A 22,194-nucleotide genomic window follows, 5' to 3' on the forward strand; every position below is an offset into this window, starting at 1 on the left:
TCGTTTCTAAAGGTGGCGCCAACTAGTGTCAGAAATTAACGTTTTTTAGTTCCGAAGTACTCGCTACGAGTCGCCGTAGGGGCCGAGATAGTGAGAAATCACTAAACGATAAATCAGGCGTACCGATAATATTTTCAAATAGTACAGCAGATTAGTCAAAAACTTTTTATCTTTAAACAGCGCATTTGCAAAACTCTTCATAAAGTTTCGTTTTTCTAATTAAGCGCTTTGGGATGAATGTATCATATTTCACACACTCGTGACCTACACAGCAAAAAAAGAAGAAACACAAATTTCACTTTGCCACACACTCAGTAAAGACTTATTTCATTTAGCGGAAAATAAAGAAATTTATTTTATGCTATTCAATTCTTTTTTATTTACTTTTGTTATTACAACTAAAAGAGGCGTTGTTTTCTACTTATCATTTCTCCTTTTTAGAGAACTTTGTGAGAACGTATCATTGAGTATATATTTTATCTAATCGTTGTCAATTAAATGAATAACATACACGCTGCAGTTTCTACCTGTTTGCAGATAGCCAATCAACTGTTAACAATGACCGGCAGATTGTACAATAACACACCCAGAGAATCTTTTACAACATTTCTGGCAGCATAAAATATTTTACGATATTTAATCGGTAAAGTACATAGTACTTACATCGGTAAGTACAAGTACTAGTATAGTTTCTCCGTTATGTATTTATGTATTTACATAATATTTCGCTGTTCATGTCTATTTCTGTTTCCACGAAAGATTAGCGAGGCCAAAATAGCCCGGCCAAGTCAAGATAAGTCGATAATTGCTGATAATTGCGTACCGCGAACGCGAAAATTAATATTCATGTAGCCACGTTGAGTCCTTTTGCGGACGAATGAAACACAATAATGGATCAAAGGTCTTTTCTACGTATATATAACCGTCGGAGATTGAGATCGCAAAGAGTTGAACCGGTTTCACTCCTTATCGCGAAAGGAAAGAGCGTGTCGTAATATAATCTAAAATATGCCCAGATAACACAAGATATCCCAAAATTATTCGGAGTGCGTTCGGGATACTCTTATAGGAGTATCTTAGGACGTTCTGAGCATATTCAAGATGATGGGGGACTCGGAACATTTTACGCGGGAAAACACGCGTTCGACAATCTCGATATTCCTCGTCGTGACACCCGTTAATCTTTCCCAGAGAGCTCATTATGTTTTTTTCGCAGTCGCTTTCTCATTTTGTCGTCGATCTTTTCCTCCTTCCATCTTCCATCGAAGTCACCGGTTTCTCTCTCTCTCTCTCTCTCTCGAGCTCGACGAACTTCTGACTTTTTCCCCCGCAGCCTACTTGCGACAATCTCGCGTCAAACATCTCTCCGTCAAATATTGGCGATTTATACATATCTGTCTTCCCTTTGCCTGCCGCCTCCTTTCGTTCTCTCGAGCTAAATCGCGATGATATATAACGAAAGAGCATAGCGTAAGCCGGGTCAGTATCACTCACACACGCCACTGTCCAGTTGCCACGTGTTACGTGCTCGACTCTTTTCCATTTTCATCGCAACCGCGCGTTGTCCTGCGAGATGTCTCGCGGAATTTCGCACGTCGGCGTCAATTTCCAACACCGGGAAGAGCAACCGCGCGCGCACAATGCAAGTATTTCTATTTGTTTCCGGCGATTTTACATAATCAAGCATTTCATTATTTAATTCGTTGTTTTATTGAAACGCCTAAATTATCTTCGAGCTCATCTTCGAGATATTCGATAACGTCACTGCGTTCAATTAGTACTACCCGTTCCATAGGTGTTTACATTTTTTTTTTTCTTTCAAAATACAATACGCAGAGAGAAACTCGAATAAGTGAAATCTTGGTTGAAGATGTTCGTTTTCATGGATAAAAATCTTCGATGATTAATTTACTATATTTACTATATTTGCTATATTTATATTTGAATTCGATTCATTACGGACGAATGATGCAATGACAGATAGCGTTAGGGAGTAAAGCGTGTCATCGAGTAATGAGAGCAAATCGACATGCGATCACGAGCCGATCGCACATCCGCGAACGATGGATTACGCAAAATACCATTCCAGACACGGAGGCGATACACCTTCGAAGTCACGCGCGCCTGTTTGAAACTTCCACTTCCTGAATTCGCTTCGCTCCGCTGCACGATTATATCGTGCAAAACGTGACAAATGCACGAGCGGCGAATGCAAATTCGAATCGTTCATTGTCAAACATTCGTCTTAACGCACACATAACTGCATGACAGAAAAATATCGTGATGAAAGATAGCCGGGGAGATAAAAATTATATAATCTCGTCGTATTGCAGAAAAAATAACGATAAGATAAATTTATTAATATGCCGGCATGTCTACATCGAGCGACCTTGGTTAATATATGAGATATGATAAGTAACGCGCTCGGAGCGCGCTCGATGAGCGGAATTCGAATATTTATCCGTGTGTGAGCGCGTGCGCGCGCGCTCACGTCGCGCGGCAAGCTCCGAGTCCTTCCGGTATGTTTGCGCCGGTGCGATGAAAGTGACTTTCTTCGTACTTTCTCGCGCGTTTAGCTTCGCGCGCGAGATGCCGGTTGTCCGTAGTTGATCGCGCGCGGCCGTGCGCGCACGTCGATCCACCGACCTCCGAACGAAAGGCACGAAGGCGGATCTCGATGTAAAGTCAACATTAATTCTCCCCCGAGTCGAGTCTCGGTATCGCGGAATAATCCGGACGGACGTGAACGCGTGTACGTGAATCGCAATTGCACGAGGAAAGTTCTTGTAACGAGGGAAAGAGAGAGTTCATTGATCAATCGAGAGCCGAACGAGCGGAGCGAAATGGGAATCTTCGCGCGGCCGATTTTGCGTATTCCGAGCGCGTCGAGAGAGGTGAGACAACAAAGTCTCGTAATAATGAAAATATCGGGAAGAGGGGGGATGAATTAGTAATCGAGTTAACAGACGATAGATATCACACACAGTTAGTTAGCTTTCCATTTAGCATCGCGGAGATAACGAATAATCGGTTAAGTTGAGCGTTATGCGAGAAAACATGTTCTGAACGCAGGCGGTAGCGACGAACGTGACGTCGCAGGCGCATCATGTGTCCAGGAAGAAACGAGGTCAAGCGATCGGCTCGGTCGGAGGATTTCGCGGATGCACGATCTGGATGACCGGGCTGTCCGGCGCCGGCAAGACCTCCATCTCCTTCCAACTCGAGGAATACCTCGTCTCTCGGGTATGTTACGACGACGCTGCCTCCCTTGTTCTTCTTATCGCTCTGTTTACAACCTTCGCTCAACGACAAGTCCTTCCTCGGTAAATGTCAAATGAGAGTAACGTTATATCGACGTGATGAATTTCGGATGGACTTTCACCAAAGTCCGGATTTATACTCATCGGCGACTTAAAATTGCTGTTGTCAATAAAGCGTCGCCCGTTGTCTGTCCTGCTGACACAGATAGAAATGATTAACTTTTCGATTATCGTTGAATTACAAGTCACGGACGTGGAGGTTGTTGTTTGTAATTCTCCGCGTTCAGCGGAACGTATCTTACAACGTGTTGAGAATTTTATGAGCTGAGATTGGATTATTCTTTCAGATACAGAGAGATAATCCGATCTTAGGGGATTTTCAGCAATTGTAAAATGAACGTTTCGCTGAACGCGGCCGTTATTATCCATCGATTAGTCTAATCGGTTTGAGAGTCAGCCTTACGAACGAACGTTAATTTCCGCTCAATAATGTAAGCGCAATATATGACGCGTAACAGTCGCATGTTTTCCACCTAACAATTACGTTGTAGAGCGGAAAATCGCAACATCGATGTTACCGTTACTCGATATATTTACCGAACGTTCCCGATCGTTCGTGCAGGGGATCCCCGCGTACAGTCTGGACGGCGACAACATACGCACCGGCCTGAACCGTAATCTCGGCTTTAGCAAGGAGGACCGCGAGGAGAACGTGCGTCGCGTCGCCGAAGTCGCGCGGCTCTTCGCCGACGGCGGCGTGATCGCCCTCTGCAGCTTCGTGTCGCCGTTCGCGACGGACCGGCGAATGGCCCGCGAGATCCACGAGAAGGCCGATCTGCCGTTCTTCGAGGTGTTCGTCGAGGCGTCCCTCCAGGTGTGCGAGAGCCGGGACGTAAAGGGCCTCTACAAGAAGGCGCGTCAGGGTATCATCAGGGGCTTCACCGGGATCGACCAAAGTTACGACGTGCCGACCGAGCCCGACCTCGTCGTCAACACGGAGAACGCGAGCGTCCAGCAATCCACCGACCGCGTCGTTGACTTTCTCCAGAGCAAACTAATCATACCGGGATCCTGCGACGGTCTCGCGCAGCCTCTCGAGGAGCTCTTCGTGAGCGACGACCGATTGACGGACGTGCGGAGGGAAATCGCCGGAGATTGCCCGGCCTTGGAAATCGGCGAGGTGGATGTTCAGTGGCTGCAGGTCCTCGCTGAGGGATGGGCCGCGCCTTTGAAAGGATTCATGAGGGAGGACGAGTACCTTCAGGTTAAGCTTCAAGCCTACTTCATCAACTAGCTACGTCTCTGACGCGAAATCACTTACGGCGAAAGAAATCCCAGTTCCTGCAACTGGGACACGGACGACCGGATGAAAAGTCAATGACACACGGGAGAAACGGTTTCGTCGAACTTGGCCGGAATTGGACAAACCGAGCGGTATTTTGGTGGAAGGGACGAAATTCCCGGTTACAAGAACGAAATTTGACTCATAAGAACCGGGGATTCCCTTCAGCCGGAACGCGTTTGGTTTCGTCCAATTTGCGGGACAAATTCGACTAATCCGGTTTGTTCCCGCGTAAGAGATGAAACCTCGGTGACGAGAAATGATATCGTTACCGCGACTGACAACGCTCGTGTGATCATTCTGGCTGCGTTAAAACTCGCCTGACACAACTGAGAACAATTGACTCGGTGGTAATCTCCTATGGGTATCTTTCTCTTTCCACGAGATTTCATCTCCAGTCCCCGGGATGCAACGGAACTGTTTCTTCCGTCGCAACGTCGACGTGATGTTACCGTTGCTCGATGTTTACCGGTCGTTGCTGGTCGTTCGCCCACGAAAGCGCGGAATTCAACGAAATTAAAACCTGAGCTCACGGTAAGTCCTCGAAATAAGTGTCTTATAATTCGCCTTCCTGTTCTCATGCAGACACTGCACTTCAATTGTCTGTACGAGGACGGTGCCGCGATCAACCAGTCGATCCCCATCGTCCTCGCCGTGAGAGCCGACGATAAGGAGCGCTGTTCCGGCTCGGAAATCCTCGTTCTCCGGTACCGGGGCAAGGACCTGGCGGTGCTGCGCAAGCCGGAGTTTTACCACCATCGCAAAGAGGAACGCTGCTGCCGCCAATTCGGCACGAGCGACCCCGGACACCCTTACGTTAAAATGATCTTGGAGTCGGCCGGGGATTGGCTGGTCGGCGGCGATCTGGAGGTCCTCGAGAGGATCCGCTGGAACGACGGGCTGGACCGTTACAGGCTCACGCCTAATGAGATCAAGGCCAGGTGCCGGGAAATGGGTGCCGACGCGGTTTTCGCCTTCCAGCTGCGAAATCCGATACACAACGGGCATGCGTTGCTAATGCAGGTTTGGCGGCGATCTCTTGTTTCGAGATATCACGTTGCCGGAGAGTTTCTTTCCGTTGTGTATTTCAGGACACCAGAAGACGCCTCCTCGAGGAACGTGGCTTCAAGAAACCGGTGCTTCTCCTGCATCCTCTCGGCGGATGGACCAAGGACGACGATGTTCCGCTGCCGGTCAGAATTCGGCAGCACGAAGCCGTTCTCGAGGAAGGTGTCCTCCATGAGGACACCATTCTCGCTGTCTTTCCCAGTCCCATGTGTTACGCCGGTCCTACGGAGGTAACGCTCGTTTCAGTCGTCCTGTGAAAGCCTCACGCGCAGTGAACGAACCGTGCTTTAACGCTCCGCTGATTCACGCTTCAGGTGCAATGGCACGCGAAAAGTCGCATGATAGCCGGCGCGAACTTTTACATCGTCGGCAGAGACCCCGCAGGCGTTCCTCATCCTGACAAGTCCGCCACACCGGACGGCAATCTGTACGACGGCACTCACGGCGCGCGCGTCCTCTCGATGGCGCCGGGTTTGCAGGATCTCGAGATCCTCCCCTTCAAGGTGGCCGCTTACGACACCAGAACGAAGAGTATGTCCTTCTTCGAGGCTGAACGTCAGCAAGACTTTGTCTTCATCTCCGGCACCAAGATGCGAGGTAAATGCCTCCTCCCCCCTCCCCCTCCGTTTCCATCCGTGCCTCAGAAAACGTTTCTAATCCCATTTTCAATCCTCTAATGCTACCTCCCCCCTGTGTCAGGTTTTGCCAGAAACGGCGAGGATCCTCCGAAAGGCTTCATGGCGCCGAAAGCGTGGAAGGTCATCGCGGAATATTATCAAACGGCACACACGCAGGAGAAATAGGTTAATAGTAACGCTGGAGGATGAATGATATAATAATATTAATAAATACATAATGCTTGAAGAATATACGGTGTATATAAAATGAGACACAGAGACGTCATGTATAATACAACAGATACCGTGTATAATAACATTAAGAATTTTACTAATTGAGGCGGTAGGTAATAAAGCAAAATAAATATGGGAATCACTGGGACGAGTGGAATCTCTGATCGATAAGCAAGCTACCGTGAAGTCGCAGAGATGACGAAGGAAGAACTTGCATGTCGTCGCTAATCTAATACCTCTGGTATATCTTTATTTATTGCATCGAATGACATGGAAGGACATTTGGTAGCTTAAATATACTTGACGATCAGCCGAGAATCGGCGATGGAAAGAATTCTGCCACTTAATCCGGTACATCTGCAATACCACATCGTGTCATTTTCTTAAAAGGAACGTTTGAACTTTCTATACTCTAACTGTCGTAAATAAAGAAGCCAAGTCCTAAATTCGTCGCAGTAAATAATTTACATTATCTCTATTCGCCGGGGAACAAGACGCTGTAATGAAAGAAAGATGCGCTCACCCTCTTCAGAATCGGATATCCGAGTAGCTTGAAGCGAGCTTTGTTTCGTCAACGTTCGTGCTAGGCCTCGTGGTCTCGGCGGCGGCGACTGCTTGTTCCAAAGCGCCTCCAATTGGTCAAAGTGCTGGGACTGGGCCAAAGCGGCTTGCTCGGGACCCAGCCCGGACTGCGAGCCGCCCAGGTCCGCCTTGCTGATTTCTTCCATCGATGCGCTCACGCTGAAGCGACGTTTCAGACGCTCCTCGACGCTCGACACTATGATACCTGGAGGTGTACACACGAAATAACTGTATCGTCGCATATTGCACGCGTATCAGTCCCGAATCAGATACGATGAGAGTCTGGTGCGAGGGTGTTCTGAAGTTGCGTAAAATCGAGACGCCGCGCATACCTGAGGTAAGATGCCCGTATTTTCGTTGCCAAGTGTACGTATCCAGAGACACCTCCTTCTTCAGCAACCGCTTGGCCGGTCGTTTCGGTCCCGGTGGTCTCAGATCACGCGGCGCCACGTACGGCGGCAGTTTGACGTACTGCGCGGGCGTGTTGTGCAGACAGAGAATGGGCATGCACTTGTGCTCCAACAAGTGCACCGCCATTCTGGAACAATCGGTGGATATCTCGACGCCCAATACCGGCACGTGCAGCATGATGGAGCTGAGCGAGCTGCCCTTTTTGGTGTCCCAGACAATGAGACTCTTGTCCTCGCTCCCGGAGGCGGCTAGAGTGCCGTCGCCTGAGAGCCGCACGCAGGTCACGTAACCCAGGTGGCCCGTGAGAGTGTGCAGGTCGGCCCCGGTGTTGATGTCCCAGACGATCAAGTTGGCGTCCCGCGAGCCGGACACCACTATGGACTTGTCGAGCACGGCGACCGCCACGCAGGTCACATGGTCGGTGTGGCCGACCAAGACCTGGGACAGTTTGCCGCCGGCCAATTGCCACACCTTCAGGCTCATGTCGCGGGAACCGGTGATCAGGTACTGAGAGTCCGGCGTCGCTACCAAGCATGTGATGTCCTGCGAGTGCGACACCTGATGTTTCTCTTCGGGGCCGACACCCAAGCTGATGATGCGCACCTGGTTGTCGTCGGACCCGCACACCGCGTACCTGGAGTGGCGGATCGGTCGAACCGTGAGGTCGTGTCAGTACAAATTGTTCTTGAAATAGAGAGCGATCAGAGCTCGGAGATACGTGGAAATACGAAGAACGAGTCTAAGAGAGGGGGTAGAGGGATCGAAAATGTTGGAGAAGAAAGAACTCGCACGCGTTGCCTCCCTTACGCTTTACCTCATATCAGACGCGACAGCGAAGCATCGCCCGGGCCCGCAAACAGACTGTATCAGTGTGCCACTGTCTGCCGCCCAGACCCTGATGATACCAGCCCGATCTGAACTGACCACTCTCCTTCCATCTAGCATAGCAGTGACGGCGGTTACCGGCGCCTGATGCCTGAAAGTGGCCACGACGAGGCCCAGAGTCAACCCCCACACACGTACTGTCTTATCTTCAGATCCTGGAGAAATGAAGAAAAAAAAAAATATATATATATATATATATTTATTTATTTATTATCATTCGACATATTATAAAAGCACGAGTGTTAGGACCGATTGTCGATTCATCAGGATATGTACCAGACGCGACGAAGAGCCCCGACGCGGAGAAAGCGATGCACGTGACGCTGGCGATATGCCCCTCCAAGGTGGACAACAATTCGTGAGTGTTGAGCTGCCACAGATTGACCAGAGAATCGACGCCGCCAGTGACAGCCATGGCGCCGTCCCTGGAGATGTCCAGGCAGGATATCGGCGCGGTATGCGTTTGCAGGGAGTCCTGTTTGCCGGGTTTTTGCGGCTTCGGCGGCGGTTCCTCACCGCGGAAGCTCCAGTAGGTCACACGACCTCCTCCGCCGGTTATCAGGAAGTCGTCTTTCTCAGTCACCTATGCGAGAATCGAGAAGAGCACAAATAAGGACCCGCCCTTATGTTTCTCGTTTCACTCCTACCTTAACTGAAGTGACGCTCGTCGACGGATTAGCGGGCAAAGTTTTAATCAATCTTCCGCTGTGCATATCGAACACGGATACTCTGCCCTCGGTGCCTCCTGCGATAGCTCTTCTACAGTCCTTCGCCAGACAGAGGCTCTTCACCGGGCCCTGATGCCCTCTAAGCGTGTGAATCTCCGTGCCTGTCGCCAAGGACCTTAAGTAGAGCTTCTGATCCTCGCAGGCGGTTAGGAGGAAAACCGAGTCAGCGGACACGTCCAGCATGATCACCGGAGACGGAAGAACGATGCTGTTGAGGAGGGTGAAGCTCTCCAAGGACCAGAGGCACACCGTGCCGTCGGACGATCCGGAGACCAGGACTTCCCCGGCTGAATTGACGCGAATAGTGGTGACAGGGCCGCGATGATGGTCGACCTTCATCAGGACCTCGCCGGTGAGCAAACTGGTGGCGATGATTCGGGAATCTTCGCCGCCGCTCACGATGACCGAGTTGTTGAGGGCCGTGGTCAAGGTAAGGACAGGCGCGATGTGCTCGCAAATCCGTCGTTTCATTACGAGCTCCTTCATGTCCCAGACGATGATGGAAGTGTCCTCGGAGCCTGTTAGCAGGTACTGAGACTGATGGGTGACGGCTAAACATGAGATCGGGCTGGAGTGTCCTGGGGTAAGAATTAAAGAGAAATATTAATTAGTTCCCGTGACGCGCAAAAGCAGGTCGAAGTAAAGGAGGGAAATCTTCCGAAAATAATCTGTCAATTTATTATTGCTAAGCCACCGTCGTGCGCTCTTTCCTTACCCTTGAACGTATGAACGAGTTGACCAGACATGACGTGCCATAACTGAGCATCACCCTGCGGCGGCACGACGACGACGTGCTGGCCGGACGGTGCCGCTTCGATCAGCTTGACCCCCTGGGGACACGTAAGCACCCGTATCTGCAAGGGCAGAGGCGGCTGCAGCCACCCATTCAAGGGCACGAGCAAAGGCGCGGTGTAACCGTCGCACCAAGCCATAGCCGCCATGACCATTCTACTAACCTTGAAAGAGTGAGTTGAATCAGACTTTCTTTCTATCTCCGGAGACCAGAGATCGATGCCGTTATCGATAGAGGACTAAAGAAACTCACGAGGTCACCGCCGTCCTCGGCGACCGGCCTTAACCAGCAGATCAGCTGGGCGGCGAGCTGAAGCGGATCCCTAGTGAGAACGTCGCTGGACTTCCTCACGGCGTAATACACGAGCTCCAGGTCACGCTCGAGCAGGTACCGTCTCGCGTGCTCGAGGACGCAACGGAGGTAGCTCACGGAGATCATCTGTACGGCCGCGAGGAGGAAGTCGAACGCGCATACAGCGAGCTTCTTCAGCTTGTCGACGTCGGAGGCGCGCAGGAGGTGTAACCACGCTTCCTCGACGTGTCGCAGCGTATACGTGATGTCCTGGCTCCGCGGCGCGCTTTGAAACGGCGTTTCCTTGACGGGCGGCGACGAGGCCGCTGGATTCTCCGTCGATTCTTTGTCCGAGCTGTCGTCGGCGTCCTCGGAGAAGAAGAGACTGGCTAACTCCGTGTAGCAGCCGCGGGAAATATCCTGATTCGAAAGGTACTTCCTGAGAGCAATCTCGCGACACTGCCCGCGCCAGGAGAACAGCAATCTTCCGCTCATCACTCGCACCTGCAACAACGTTCGATAAAATTGCGACAACACCGGTCAACGGATTCCGATAACACATACTGCATCCATTTTGAATTTCAATTGGGAAAACGAGAAATTCAAACACATGTCTCATTCGTAGACTCTTACAGGACCGCCGTACGTACTGCTTCGAAAAGGATTACTTTTAAAAGAAATTGATTCGAGGATATTTCCTCTCCTCCACACCGCAAAAGCTTCAAATATCAAAATCCCCCTGGATTGTACCGCATGATGGGAATCAGAGCTAAATCCGTTGCCTGATCGAAATCTAGAGTTTAATCGCAATCAAATTACTACGCTCACCCTGAGCCACGGCGCGAACGACCTTCTGACCAGGCACCAAGTCGCGAAGTTGAAGTGGCTCTCCTCCAGGAGTAACGGCCCTTCCCCGCCGGTCGGCATGATCAGCTCGAGCATCTCCGTCTCCGACAGACCGTACTCGGTGCAAGCGAGCACCGAGGCGATTCGCGTGGCCGCGTCGAGCCCGATCAGGCTCTCGAGCTGCTCCAGAGTCGCGTCGACGCGCGGTGACGCGCAGGCGCGCCCGGTGGTGAGGTCGACGAGGACGTCGACGGCACGCAGACGGTCCTTCTGAAGCGGCGTGAGACGCATCCCCTCAGGCGGCAGCGCGGTAGTCGCGATGAAGTGGACGCCCGCGGGAAGCGTGAGCGGCAACCACGAGAGGGCGGCGACGATGTCACATTCGAGCGGGTGGAAGCGATGGAGGTCGTCGAACAGGATGACCAACTGGTCCGGCAGCGGATGCTCCTCGATGCGGCGCATGATGAGACTGAACCAGTTGTTGAGATAGAGCGGATCAAAGGAGGCGTCGCGCGGCAGATTGCCGTCGTTGTCACCGGCGAGGAAGCCGACGTGCTGGCAGAGGATCCGGAGGAGCTCCAGGCTGTAGGCGGAGCGTGGCGTCGAGGCGCATAGTCGGACGACGCGGAGGGTCGGCGTCGCGAACCAGCCGGGCGAATCCTGGTAGATACGCGCGAGGATGGAGGACTTGCCGGACGACTTCGGCCCGTAGATCAGGATGGGCCCGTGCTTGTGATCCTTGCCTGCGCAGGGATACGTTGACACACTGTTAACCGTGCGAGTTGCGGCGCTTCAGCCGCTCGTTCCCTCATGAAATGCGTCGACATAATTTTAACTGGGACTTTTGCGTAACTCGGTGTAATTTGGGATTAGTTAATATCGTGAAATCTGAAAAGAAAACCGACTCCACCGTCGCTCAGGGAGAAACGAGAAACCATACCGATCGTTCAATCAACGATCCATCGTGGAATCGAGCACACCTATCCGAGTGGTCGATAATACGTGTCGAGGATGTACGATCAACTTGAAATTTACATTAGCTCTGTAGACTGCGGCCTAAAAATGAACAGGTCTTTAGAGTCTAATCGCAGCTGTTGTCGCGATATGATACTTCTAATTTTACTTTTATTATTTAATTTTTCTTTTTATATCCTCCCGCAAAATTACAACTATTATAACGAAATATAAATATCTCATAAAGGCCCGTTCTGAGGAAATACAATCATCCTGTCTGTACATTCCGGACGGGAAAGTCATGGATTTGTTTTCGGAAGCAGAAACGCACCCGCAAGGATAAGCTGCTTGACTCGCTCCACAGCCTCGTCGCCCACGTCGGCCAACGGTAATTGCCGGAGAAGCGCGAAATGCGCCATACTCTCGGCGTAGACCTCCTGCACCATCTTCTTGCGGCTCTTGATCTCCGGGTCGGCCTCGACAGACATGTTCACCAATTGCTGGAGCCTGTCCAGTATCAGATGGCGGAATTTGCCGAGATAATCCTCGTGGCTGTCATAATCGGCGTCGATATCGCCGTTGCGGTACTCCACGGGCAAACGCAAAACGTTGTCGTGAGGTAAGACCGTCTCGATGCGAGTCTCCAGTCTCTTAGCCGCTGGTGCACACGTAGGCGCATCGCCGCCTGTCCACTCGCGGATCACGGCCATTATTCCTAAGCCCTGCTGGTCCAGACCTGACGGGATGAACACGTTGACGATTTATCACTGACGTTGCATCGCAACATTAATTATACATAAAAAAAGAAACACCAGAACGAAACTAGACGTTTCCCGTAGTTCTTTGAATGCTGAATATCAATCCGGTTTCCAGATTGTCCATCTCCATCACGTCACGATTTTGAGAAATTTGTAGAAGCTGCAGAAAGGGGCTATTTTCACATATTTTAGTCATTATATATGACATGCTGGAGAAGTTTCGTCGCAACCAAAATTAAGTATGTTATTAGGACTTTCAGCCCTCGAAGGGAATTATTAGCGTTATTACACGTGTCCTTTCGGTGTTTCTATTTCCGCATCGTGACGCGAGGCTCTCGGCAAGCTCGTTATAACGAGCTAACACACTCGCACGCGTATTATACTCTCGAAATTCTTTGGAATGAAATTTCGCTCGAAGCAGAATAACCACCGAGTCACTCGAATTCGAGTGACTTTTCAATCATTTCGAGTGAATTCTTCATTCTGAACCGTCCAGTGAATATTTTCACTCGGAATTGAAAAGCGAATCTGATATATATATATATATACATATATATATATGTTTTGTAGTCGCAGGGATATATTTAATCCAATCGATTGACACATCCGCTAATATGGAGTCAGAACCTACTCTAAGCTCGAGTGAAACATTCACTTTCGTGATTTCGAGTGGCGGTATTTTCATTGTCGCTTCGAGCTAAAATACTGCCGCTTTTCACTTGTTTTGAATAAGATTCCACTACGAGAAATTTAAAGAGTCAGCGTCATGTATGCTGCGTATTCCATTCCCTAGACGGGAAATTCTACGATTTTTAGCTTCGTACGTGATCCATAATCGTTGAAAATCGCACAGGCAATTCTAATTATAATTATAGAATCGTAACGGCGGAAAATCATATAATTTTCGTTTCCAGAGAACGAAAATGCAGCGTACACGACGCCGACTGTACGTTTGCAACTCGCATCGATCGTTCGTTAATTAACACGTACAACGCGCACAGAGGTATTAGCAATAACAATTGCCCGGTAGATTGTCCAGCTCGGATTGAGTGATTAGCGAGAATAAATTGTCGCTTGCCGCAATTAAATCTCCAGGCCGGGGAAGGGAGAATTAACGGACAAAGCGCTTCGATTTCCAGTGCCTTTGCGTTCTTTGTTAAAACGCACAATGCGATTGCGTCATATTTTACATGTGAATAGAGGCGACGCGCGACCGTACGGAGAATAATTTAAGCGACACGTTTGACCCAGAAGGGATCCTCCTATTTCTGGCGGACGAGGCTCGATAGGCCATGCCAAGTACGATGTCAGGAATTCATCAAATATTGACAGCGACGGAGACGGCGGCGGCGCCGCCATCGGTATCCCGATTTGCATTCTGTTACTTATTTACAAACTTGCTGGAGCACGACGTGCATGAATTGTCACGTACATATTCGAGTCGCAACGGTTCGCAATCGCCGGCTACAGTCTCGCGATCTTCAATATCCGACAAAGGGGAAACATCCGGGACGTTGGCGCGGCTCCGGCGAGTCTTACAGCGAGCTCGAACATTCGCGTTCGACACCGAATTGGCGCTGAAGGTCGTTATACATGAGGCGGTTATTTAAATAAAAAGCATATGAACATTTTGAACGATTGGATACTTAATAATGACGACTGCCACGTTATTTAGTAGAATTCACATTAATCGTTTTATCGTCCAACCGCTTATATTACGCAATTGCATTTGGATACTTCACACGTAGCGGCCTTTATTCAGGCAGAACCGAAAATTATCGAGAAAAGTGAGTTTTTCTCTTTTAATTTTTTGTCGTTCGCGCCATTTTAATGTCATCGTGATTTTCTGTCCTTTCCTTTCTACCCGGATAGTCCGCACTGAACCGATGACGTAGTGTGGATGATCGAATTCGCTGTTAAATTCTGACACTCACTCAGACCGTGTTCCAGCTGTCGTTCCGCCGTGCTCTTCAATACATAACTCAGTTCTTGGTTCTCCGGTTGTTCCAGGATCGCCGCCTCCGCAGCGGTTTTCAGCGCCTGACGCAACTCCGGTTCTTCGTTCTTCTGCCATTCGCGCTGAGCCGTCTCCACGCTGTTTACAAGCAACTTCTTAGTTATGAGCCGAGGGAGACGAAGAACTTCTTCTACGTAGAAGGATCTGCAAACGCAGTCAGCGTTTTACCTGCCCGCTTTCAAAACGTAGGACTGCCCATTGTGTTCGTAATAATCCTTGAGAACGGCACAATGCACGTGAAGAGCTTGGAAGGTGGTCTCCTTCAGCTCGGTGGGCACCCATCCTGCGGTGTATTTCGTTCCCGCCAACAGCTGAAAGGATAACAAATGGACGGATTATTCCGCCGGCCTTGGGAGCACATGTCACACCGCAAATGTAAAGCGAGAGAGCGAAGGAGAGGATGACACAGCGATAAAAAATGGACTGGTGACACGCGCGAAAGAAAGAAGGGAAGAAAGAAGCGAGCGAGTGACAAATGTCTTCGCGCGCGGAAAACTCCGTCGGCGTAACTGAATTTTCCGTTGTCTGGGGACTAGACGAACACTCGAAAAGTTGTAACGGGAAAGTAAAGATCCCGTAAGAGGTCCCTGCGCAATCAATCACCCAGTTGTCTCGAGCGAATTTGCGGCTGAATGTTTACACAGAGTGCGTTCTCAGGCGCGATAATAGAGACGTCGTTTCTCGTCACTAGTTTCTCGAGTCTTCCCCAGGTAGAGAAGAAAATGACGATGACGTCGAAGGAAAATCGAAATGATAAGAAAGTGGCCAAAAACTCACTTTTCGACCATTCTCTCATCATTTCGACGAGTGGGAAACTTCTCATGCAGGTGACTATCATCAGTTTCTGCTTTTCAGCTGGGTCATTTCTTATCGCCAGATTTTCATCTGGTCCTCAGTTGCAGGAACTGAGCTTTTCTTTTTCGCGTAACGCGCGGTAATACTCGCGACAGCCGGTAACATGAATCGTTAAGGTATCTCGCAGTTAGACCGGGGAATATGTCAAGTTGGACGACGTCGCTTCTGATTGATTTTACACGACGATGAAAATTAAATTCTGCGATAGCCAGCGGCGATCGTGCGGAACGCGCGCGTCTCTCACCAAGAGGAAGCATCCCCTGGAATGTAGATGGGACGCGCCGATCTCCTCTAAGAAAAACTCCGCGAGACGTGGGTTGGCGTCCGGGTCATCGTTGGCGCCGTACTGCATGTCCACCAGGAGCACCTGCGCAAAAGTTAAGCCGTCACACCAGGTGGCGGCGAGTTCGGTCAAGTCAAAAGTAAATGAATTCGCGCACTGACCTCGATCCCTATGTCGTCGTAGATCGATTGCAATTCCGGACCGACCACCTCCAGCAGCTGTTTACGCTCCTCCGGGAAGTCTAGTCGGCGCACAGTCGCCGAGGGCGAATTCAATCAAACGTTAATGAAAGAAACTTTCTCGAGATTGAACGGAATGGCTTCACATACACGGAAAAAAAAACAATCCCGTTGGTACAACATTCCTATCGTTTGAGGGGTGAAAACTCGGTTTGCAGGAACGGAAAAATTCCTGCACGAGAAGTTTTCCACTCGGTCAATTGCTCTCGGTTGTCTCAAACGAGTTTGAACGCGGTTGAACGTTCACCTGAACGTTCTCAGTTGCGGTGACAGAGATATCGTTTCTCGTCACCGAGTTTTCATCTCGTCCCTGTTCAGTCGTCCACGCCCGAATCGAAATTTCAGATTCTACATTGAGTCCTCAAGGGAAAAAAAAAATGGGGATAAATTCCTATTTGCAGTATCAAAGAAGCACAATAAGTGCTTATTTAGTGTTACGAGTGGAGGTTGAGACTCCTTCAGAATCGAAATTTTTTAGTTCTACATTGAGTGTTCAAGCGGATTAAACAGCAATAACTTCTCCATTTGCAGCGTCAAAGGAGCACCAATGAAAGACCTCTGAACGCTTAATGCAGAACTTAATTAGGCTTAAAATAGGACTGAAATCCGCCGACTCGGGCGGAGGAAGAAGATTGAATTAACCCGACAATGAGCGAACCAAACGAGTTTTGTGAATTGGAGAAAACGAGATTTCTGAGATCCCGGTGAAGTACAAGTTCGCTCATAGACATTCTGTTGCCCACAAGCAAAACGCTCATCATCACATTAACTCGACCAATCTTTTTCTTTCTCCCCGTGCAGGAACCGAGTTTCTTTCCGTGTACAGCCGCATAAAATCTGTCAGAAATTCCTCACGATGAAAGCATAAATATGTATTTGCAATTACTTTGGAAAAACATAAATATATTCCGTGATGAATGCAGAGATATTGAACGGAAATGTGTTTTCCAGAAATCTGCTCGAGAACTCCGAACTCACCATTCCTCTCGCCGGCGATGAATATCTTGATAAGCCTCGGTGCCGGCAGATGGGCCGGGGGTGGACCGCCCTTGATCACCCCCGCGATCAACTCCACCTCGAGATTCATATTTGCCGAGGTATCCCGATACGAGTCAGGCGATAATCACATCGTACACGGGCCGTTACACGCTCGCTTTACGGCTGCTACATGCGCTGTTTACATTCGTGTCTGAGCGCGCGCACGTCCCTCTGCAGCCTGGGATATTTTTATTTCCGATCCCTAACAATGTTTTCGCTCGATCGTCGGCCGTTTTATCATCGGAGACCTTGATCTCTTAGAGAAAGAAAGATATATATATATCGCAGTCTCTCTGAACGTCGGATTCTTCGTGTTCCGACGAATCCACGGATTCACGTGGACGTGCGAAGTCCGCTGAATTTGCGCGGTTAAAATCCCTCCGATTCTTCTCTTATTATTACCGGATGCTCGTGCGATAGTTTGCTTATAGATTGACAGAATTCTCGATCGTTAGACGTTGGGATCTCAACATCGGACTTTCGGCCATCTGGCTCGCCAAGTATCAGGCGTTCTTCAGAATTTCGTATATCTCGAGCGTAGAGAACTCTCAGACATACCTGGTCGTTCTTCCGTTTTCCGAAGCGTTTTTATCGCTCGCAAGGTACTCGTGTGTCGATATATGCGTACTTGATCGATCCGGCGACAAGTAATTAAACAATATTAAAACTAGCATATAATAATCCATGTTCAACAAATAATTCGAGATCGTGATTTTCGATCTGTAGCTCGTTCATATATATATATATATCTATATATATAGATTTATATCATATATATATATATATTTATATGTATATATTTCTATATTTAATATATATATATATAATTCGATAACACTATTTAATCAACTACGATTGTCTTCGCTTGCGAGTGCAACGAGCGTTACATTGAATCGCTAATTACGATTAGGCGATACTCTTGATTGCTGCCGATACGTTCCCCATCGATCGCAGAGTGATGATGCATAAGATCGACTTCGGGTTGCGAAAACGATCTGATCGTTAACGCGACCTCTCTCTCCCCCTCCTCCTCCGATCACGTTAACGTTAGTTTGTACTTATCCCGAGCGTGCTCATTGGTCGTTGCCCGTCGGTGGTCGGCGGGCCGGAGATATGCCAGGGTTTGAGGGAGGATGTCAAGACCCTTTGGTACATGCGCACCCTATGTTCCCATTTTAAGGGCGGGGATCCTCTGCAAGGAGAGAAAACGGAGCGAAATGGATAATGATTTCGCTCTCGCATTATTCGGCCTCGATGAGCGAAAAGCGGGCCCTCTCGCGAGCGAACCCTTAGAGCCGGGCATCGAGTTCGCGCGCGGCCAATCGATTCAGCTTTCTTTTTACGGATCCGCTCGGAGCGTGCGTGTGAGCCGCACTTTACGCACCAGGATAGGAGCATTTTCGGCCCTTTCGCGATGCGTATCGATTTTTTCGCCGGAGTCGCCGGTCGCGAGCGGGCGGACGGGCGGCGTGTCGCGCATGGCCGCTCGCGTCGTGCCGGGAGAGTGCGAGATTTCGCATTTCGGTACACGCATCGATTAGCAAATCTGAAATTTACAGGACGCAATCTCCGTCAACTCCTGTCGGATGCACGCAACAGGGGTAGCGGCGGCGGCGACGACGGCGGAGGCGTAGAGCTTGTATATCGCTCGCGCGAGCTAGCGGTGAACTTTTGACCCGCGGCGCACGAAGCCCGCCGCTCGTGGCCATTGTTATTTTTTGCGAAAATTCGAGCTTGCGCATATCGGCGAATTTCCAGGACGGAGAGTGTGTGCTCGTTGCGCAAATGGAATCCGGTCGCAGGATCGATCGACGTGGATCGATCGCAGCGATCGATCGACGTGCTCTCGATCGCTGGGAGGATCGCACGTGACCCGGGAGGAAATTTTTCAGCTCGCTCGCAGATTTTTATCGCGTCATCAGCCGAATCGACGGATCTCGGATTACGTGTTGCGTCCTGGAGGAGGAGGAAGACGGAGGACGCGCGTGCATGTGCAAATGTTTGCCGTTCCGCGCGTGTATAACGCTCGGACGGACACACAGAACGGGCAAACAGACCTCCTCTTAGCACCGTCGAGCGCGCGTCGCGTACAAATTGTCGCGTACAAATTATCGCGTCCTTGCGACGCGGTTAGATTGACTGAGAAGCCGCGAGCGCAGCATCATTGCGGCGCGGATGCTGGGTTCTCGCGAGGATTGGTCAAAATTTCAGCACGTAGTCTCAGAAAGCGTAGCCACGTCCGCATACAATTAATAATACAATTTTTTATCGTGCAAAAGACTCCATCAAGCCCCGTTCTCTAGACACGGTGTTCAAAATCGGGACGTAAGGCGTCGCAAAGGCGTCCCAATGAACACCAATTAAGGGAGAGTAACATAAATTATAATAAAAATAAATCGTAATTTCAATAATTCAGTTATTGTCATTCTTCGCTGAACAATATGAAGGAAATTTATGAAACGCGTGTTAAGTAATATCATTGGTGTTCACTTGAAACATAAAACGTCTTAAAGATGTCTTTGAGACGTCTTACGTTCCTCGATTTTGAACATTGTGCTGTGTGGACGACATCGAGAATTTCCAATTGAAAGCATTATTTGTAGTATCATGCTTGTTGATAATTTGATGAATAGATTCAAAGCAGTAGGGATTATGCACAAATGTTTAAAAATAACATATCTAATTGGAAATCTTCAATGTTACTGTACTTAGGGAATAGGATAGCACTAATAGAGTCTGTTGTACGTGTAATGTAACGCTTCTCCCTTTTAAGATATTGAAAGTAAACGGATAAATAAGAGAGAGAGAGAGAGAGAGAGAGAGAGAGAGAGAGACAGCCGAATTTTCAGACGAATCGAGCGACGGCCGGGACGTCGCACGTAGCCTGATCGTTTCCAAGATCACGATAACCGAAGAGGGTAGTCGGCGAGTCGATGGCAGATTGATATGGTTGTAGCGAGAGGAAAAAAGGGAAAGAGAGAAAAAGGAACTGAGAGAATGACAGAGAGGGAAAAAGAGAGGGGAGGAAAATAGCCGGCGGCACGAGAGGCGCGCGATAAGATAAAAATAGAAGAACACCGTTCTCCTGGAGAAGATTGTCGCTAAACATAGTTCGACCCGTGTGGAGTCTCGGCCAATTAACCTTCCGCCAACCTTCTCGGTGCCGCGCATTTGTTTACAACGCTTACACTGAACCGTGATGCAAAATTTTCTCGGCGAGTACGACGTCGATCTGCTATTTATTCGTAATTAATTATCATAACGAACGTTTCACTTAGACCACGTCATCGATTCTCCGATCGGTTAATCGTTAGACGTAACAACCGGCTCAAAAGGCTCGCGACGAGCGCGAATAATTGAAATGTCGAAATCTCTCGAGACAATTTGCGCTGGTTCGTTTCCTCGATTATTTAGGACATTCCACGCGCGCGCGCGCGCGACCGCTCTTATATGCATGTGCATGTGTATGTGTGCGTACGTATCTTCGCAATTACAAACCGCCATCTTTTGAATTAATTAATCGCGCTCGTAATCGAAATCATTGACGGATCAGTCGCTCTCAACCGCTTGGCGATCGAGATCGCCGTTCCGCGACTATCGACGGAACGAAATGCCAAAAGGCCGGAAGCCGATCGCGCTCCCGAAATACGAATTTATTAAACATAAGACGCCATACTTTCTCGAGAGAAACCCCTCTATTCTATTCTATCCTATCTCTCTCTCTCTCTCTCTCTCTATATATATATATATATATATATATATATATCTCTCTCTCGATCCTCTTCCTCCCTCGTTCATGCGGAGACGTTCTATTTGAATCTCTCTCTCTCTCTCTCTCTCTCTCTCTTCCTCTTTCTCTTTCTCTCACAGGAAATTCCATTCTGCGTTTTATCAGTCTGAAGAACGCGAGCATCGCCAGCGAACGTCGCTAGCCGCGGTGATCGCGCGGAGAAAGGCAAAAATTCGCACACGGCGCGGTTTCCGTCTCTCTCCGGCCGGTCGATGCGGGACCGAAAAGGACAGGGGAAGGGGCGCCAGTCAAAACACAGGGCTTACCAGGTCGTCGGGCAGAGCTGTCGCGACGAAGGCCTTCACCTGCTCACGCTCACGACGGTACCACTACTGATAACGCGCCGGTCAAACGGCCGACGCCTCCGAACGCCGAGCGCCGACGCTGCCGCCGTCGCCGCCGCCGCTGCCACCGTCGACGCCGACGCCGAGCTGGAGGAGGGATGATTATCATGCATCGATGTTATCTATGTGACTGATACGATTTGCATTTCATTGCGCCGCATACATCATCTTTTTTGTGCGGATGAATAAATATGCAGGATGAAATCTCGCGGACGACTCGGCCGCTCCGATGGCGACGGCGCGATGTTAACGGACGCTCGTTCTGTGTTACTTAAACGTGACGCGTGTCTTGAAATAAAGCACCGGTGTACCAGCATGATTGCGCCGAGTCAATCTCGCGAATGAGTCAAGGAGAGCGCTGAGACACTTTATATAATTTTTTGTAATTGTAGGTAGATTGCGAACACGCTGAGAACATTTCCGCGATGATACGCAATCGATGATTTTTTCCTTTTTTCCGTATAGATACGAACCGGTACACGAGGATGGGTTGAAGGATGCGGAGCGGATGTGCGTACAATTATCATCTCTCGAATAATTGCGTGTAATTTATATATATATATATAAATTATATATATATATATATATGTATATATATGTATACACATATATACATATACATATATATATTTGGATAGTAGAACCGATATTCAGTGACACAATCGGTATTTAAATTATATAGATCATGTCCCGCGCGTATATTTGTTTTTACCCTTTCGTGTGGGTCGCAAAAGAACAATATGCCAGAAAATCTTGTTTGGCAGTATCAACACTGGGTGAGCGAGCGCAGCGCGATCATTTTATACAGTATTCATTTACCTAATATCATTTTCTTTTTCCTTCTTTCTTTCTCCGACGC

At 49.1% G+C, this 22,194-nt stretch overlaps 2 protein-coding genes across 2 annotated transcripts; one reads left to right on the forward strand and one right to left on the reverse strand.

The window, feature by feature from the left end:
• Positions 1-2,635: 2,635 nt before the first annotated feature.
• LOC106745487 (bifunctional 3'-phosphoadenosine 5'-phosphosulfate synthase-like) lies at positions 2,636-6,493 on the forward strand. The gene is made up of 7 exons (XM_014621134.1): positions 2,636-2,894; positions 3,073-3,243; positions 3,883-4,524; positions 5,188-5,625; positions 5,694-5,900; positions 5,985-6,267; positions 6,370-6,493. Exons 1-7 carry the CDS (start codon positions 2,844-2,846, stop codon positions 6,471-6,473), a joined length of 1,896 nt encoding a protein of 631 aa, XP_014476620.1. The 5' UTR covers positions 2,636-2,843; the 3' UTR covers positions 6,474-6,493.
• A 261-nt stretch (positions 6,494-6,754) lies between these two features.
• LOC106745468 (NACHT domain- and WD repeat-containing protein 1) lies at positions 6,755-22,183 on the reverse strand. Its single transcript, XM_014621099.1, has 16 exons — positions 21,258-22,183; positions 17,142-18,393; positions 16,086-16,165; positions 15,886-16,008; positions 14,955-15,097; positions 14,704-14,864; positions 12,343-12,747; positions 11,040-11,800; positions 10,173-10,715; positions 9,843-10,083; positions 9,047-9,705; positions 8,676-8,982; positions 8,329-8,554; positions 7,436-8,148; positions 7,045-7,308; positions 6,755-6,878 (listed from the first exon to the last, which is right to left on the reverse strand). The coding sequence occupies exons 2-16, from the start codon at positions 17,248-17,250 to the stop codon at positions 6,865-6,867; spliced, it is 4,749 nt and encodes a 1,582-aa protein (XP_014476585.1). The 5' UTR covers positions 17,251-18,393; positions 21,258-22,183; the 3' UTR covers positions 6,755-6,864.
• Positions 22,184-22,194: the final 11 nt, after the last annotated feature.

Source organism: Dinoponera quadriceps, unplaced genomic scaffold (genome assembly GCF_001313825.1).
Source record: "Dinoponera quadriceps isolate SergipeBrazil2010 unplaced genomic scaffold, ASM131382v1 scaffold120, whole genome shotgun sequence".
Lineage (NCBI taxonomy): Eukaryota > Metazoa > Arthropoda > Insecta > Hymenoptera > Formicidae > Dinoponera > Dinoponera quadriceps.

Excerpts from the sequence above, each read along its gene's own strand:
- LOC106745487 (XM_014621134.1), top strand. The coding sequence starts at position 2,844 with ATGGGAATCTTCGCGCGGCCGATTTTGCGTATTCCGAGCGCGTCGAGA. Across the intron at positions 2,895-3,072 it reads TTCCGAGCGCGTCGAGAGAG|GCGGTAGCGACGAACGTGAC; the intron begins GTGAGACAACAA and ends TTCTGAACGCAG. Across the intron at positions 3,244-3,882 it reads AGGAATACCTCGTCTCTCGG|GGGATCCCCGCGTACAGTCT; the intron begins GTATGTTACGAC and ends TCGTTCGTGCAG.
- LOC106745468 (XM_014621099.1), bottom strand. The coding sequence starts at position 17,250 with ATGAATCTCGAGGTGGAGTTGATCGCGGGGGTGATCAAGGGCGGTCCA. Across the intron at positions 14,865-14,954 it reads TACGTTTTGAAAGCGGGCAG|CGTGGAGACGGCTCAGCGCG; the intron begins GTAAAACGCTGA and ends GCTTGTAAACAG. Across the intron at positions 8,555-8,675 it reads GGGGCTCTTCGTCGCGTCTG|GATCTGAAGATAAGACAGTA; the intron begins GTACATATCCTG and ends TCATTTCTCCAG.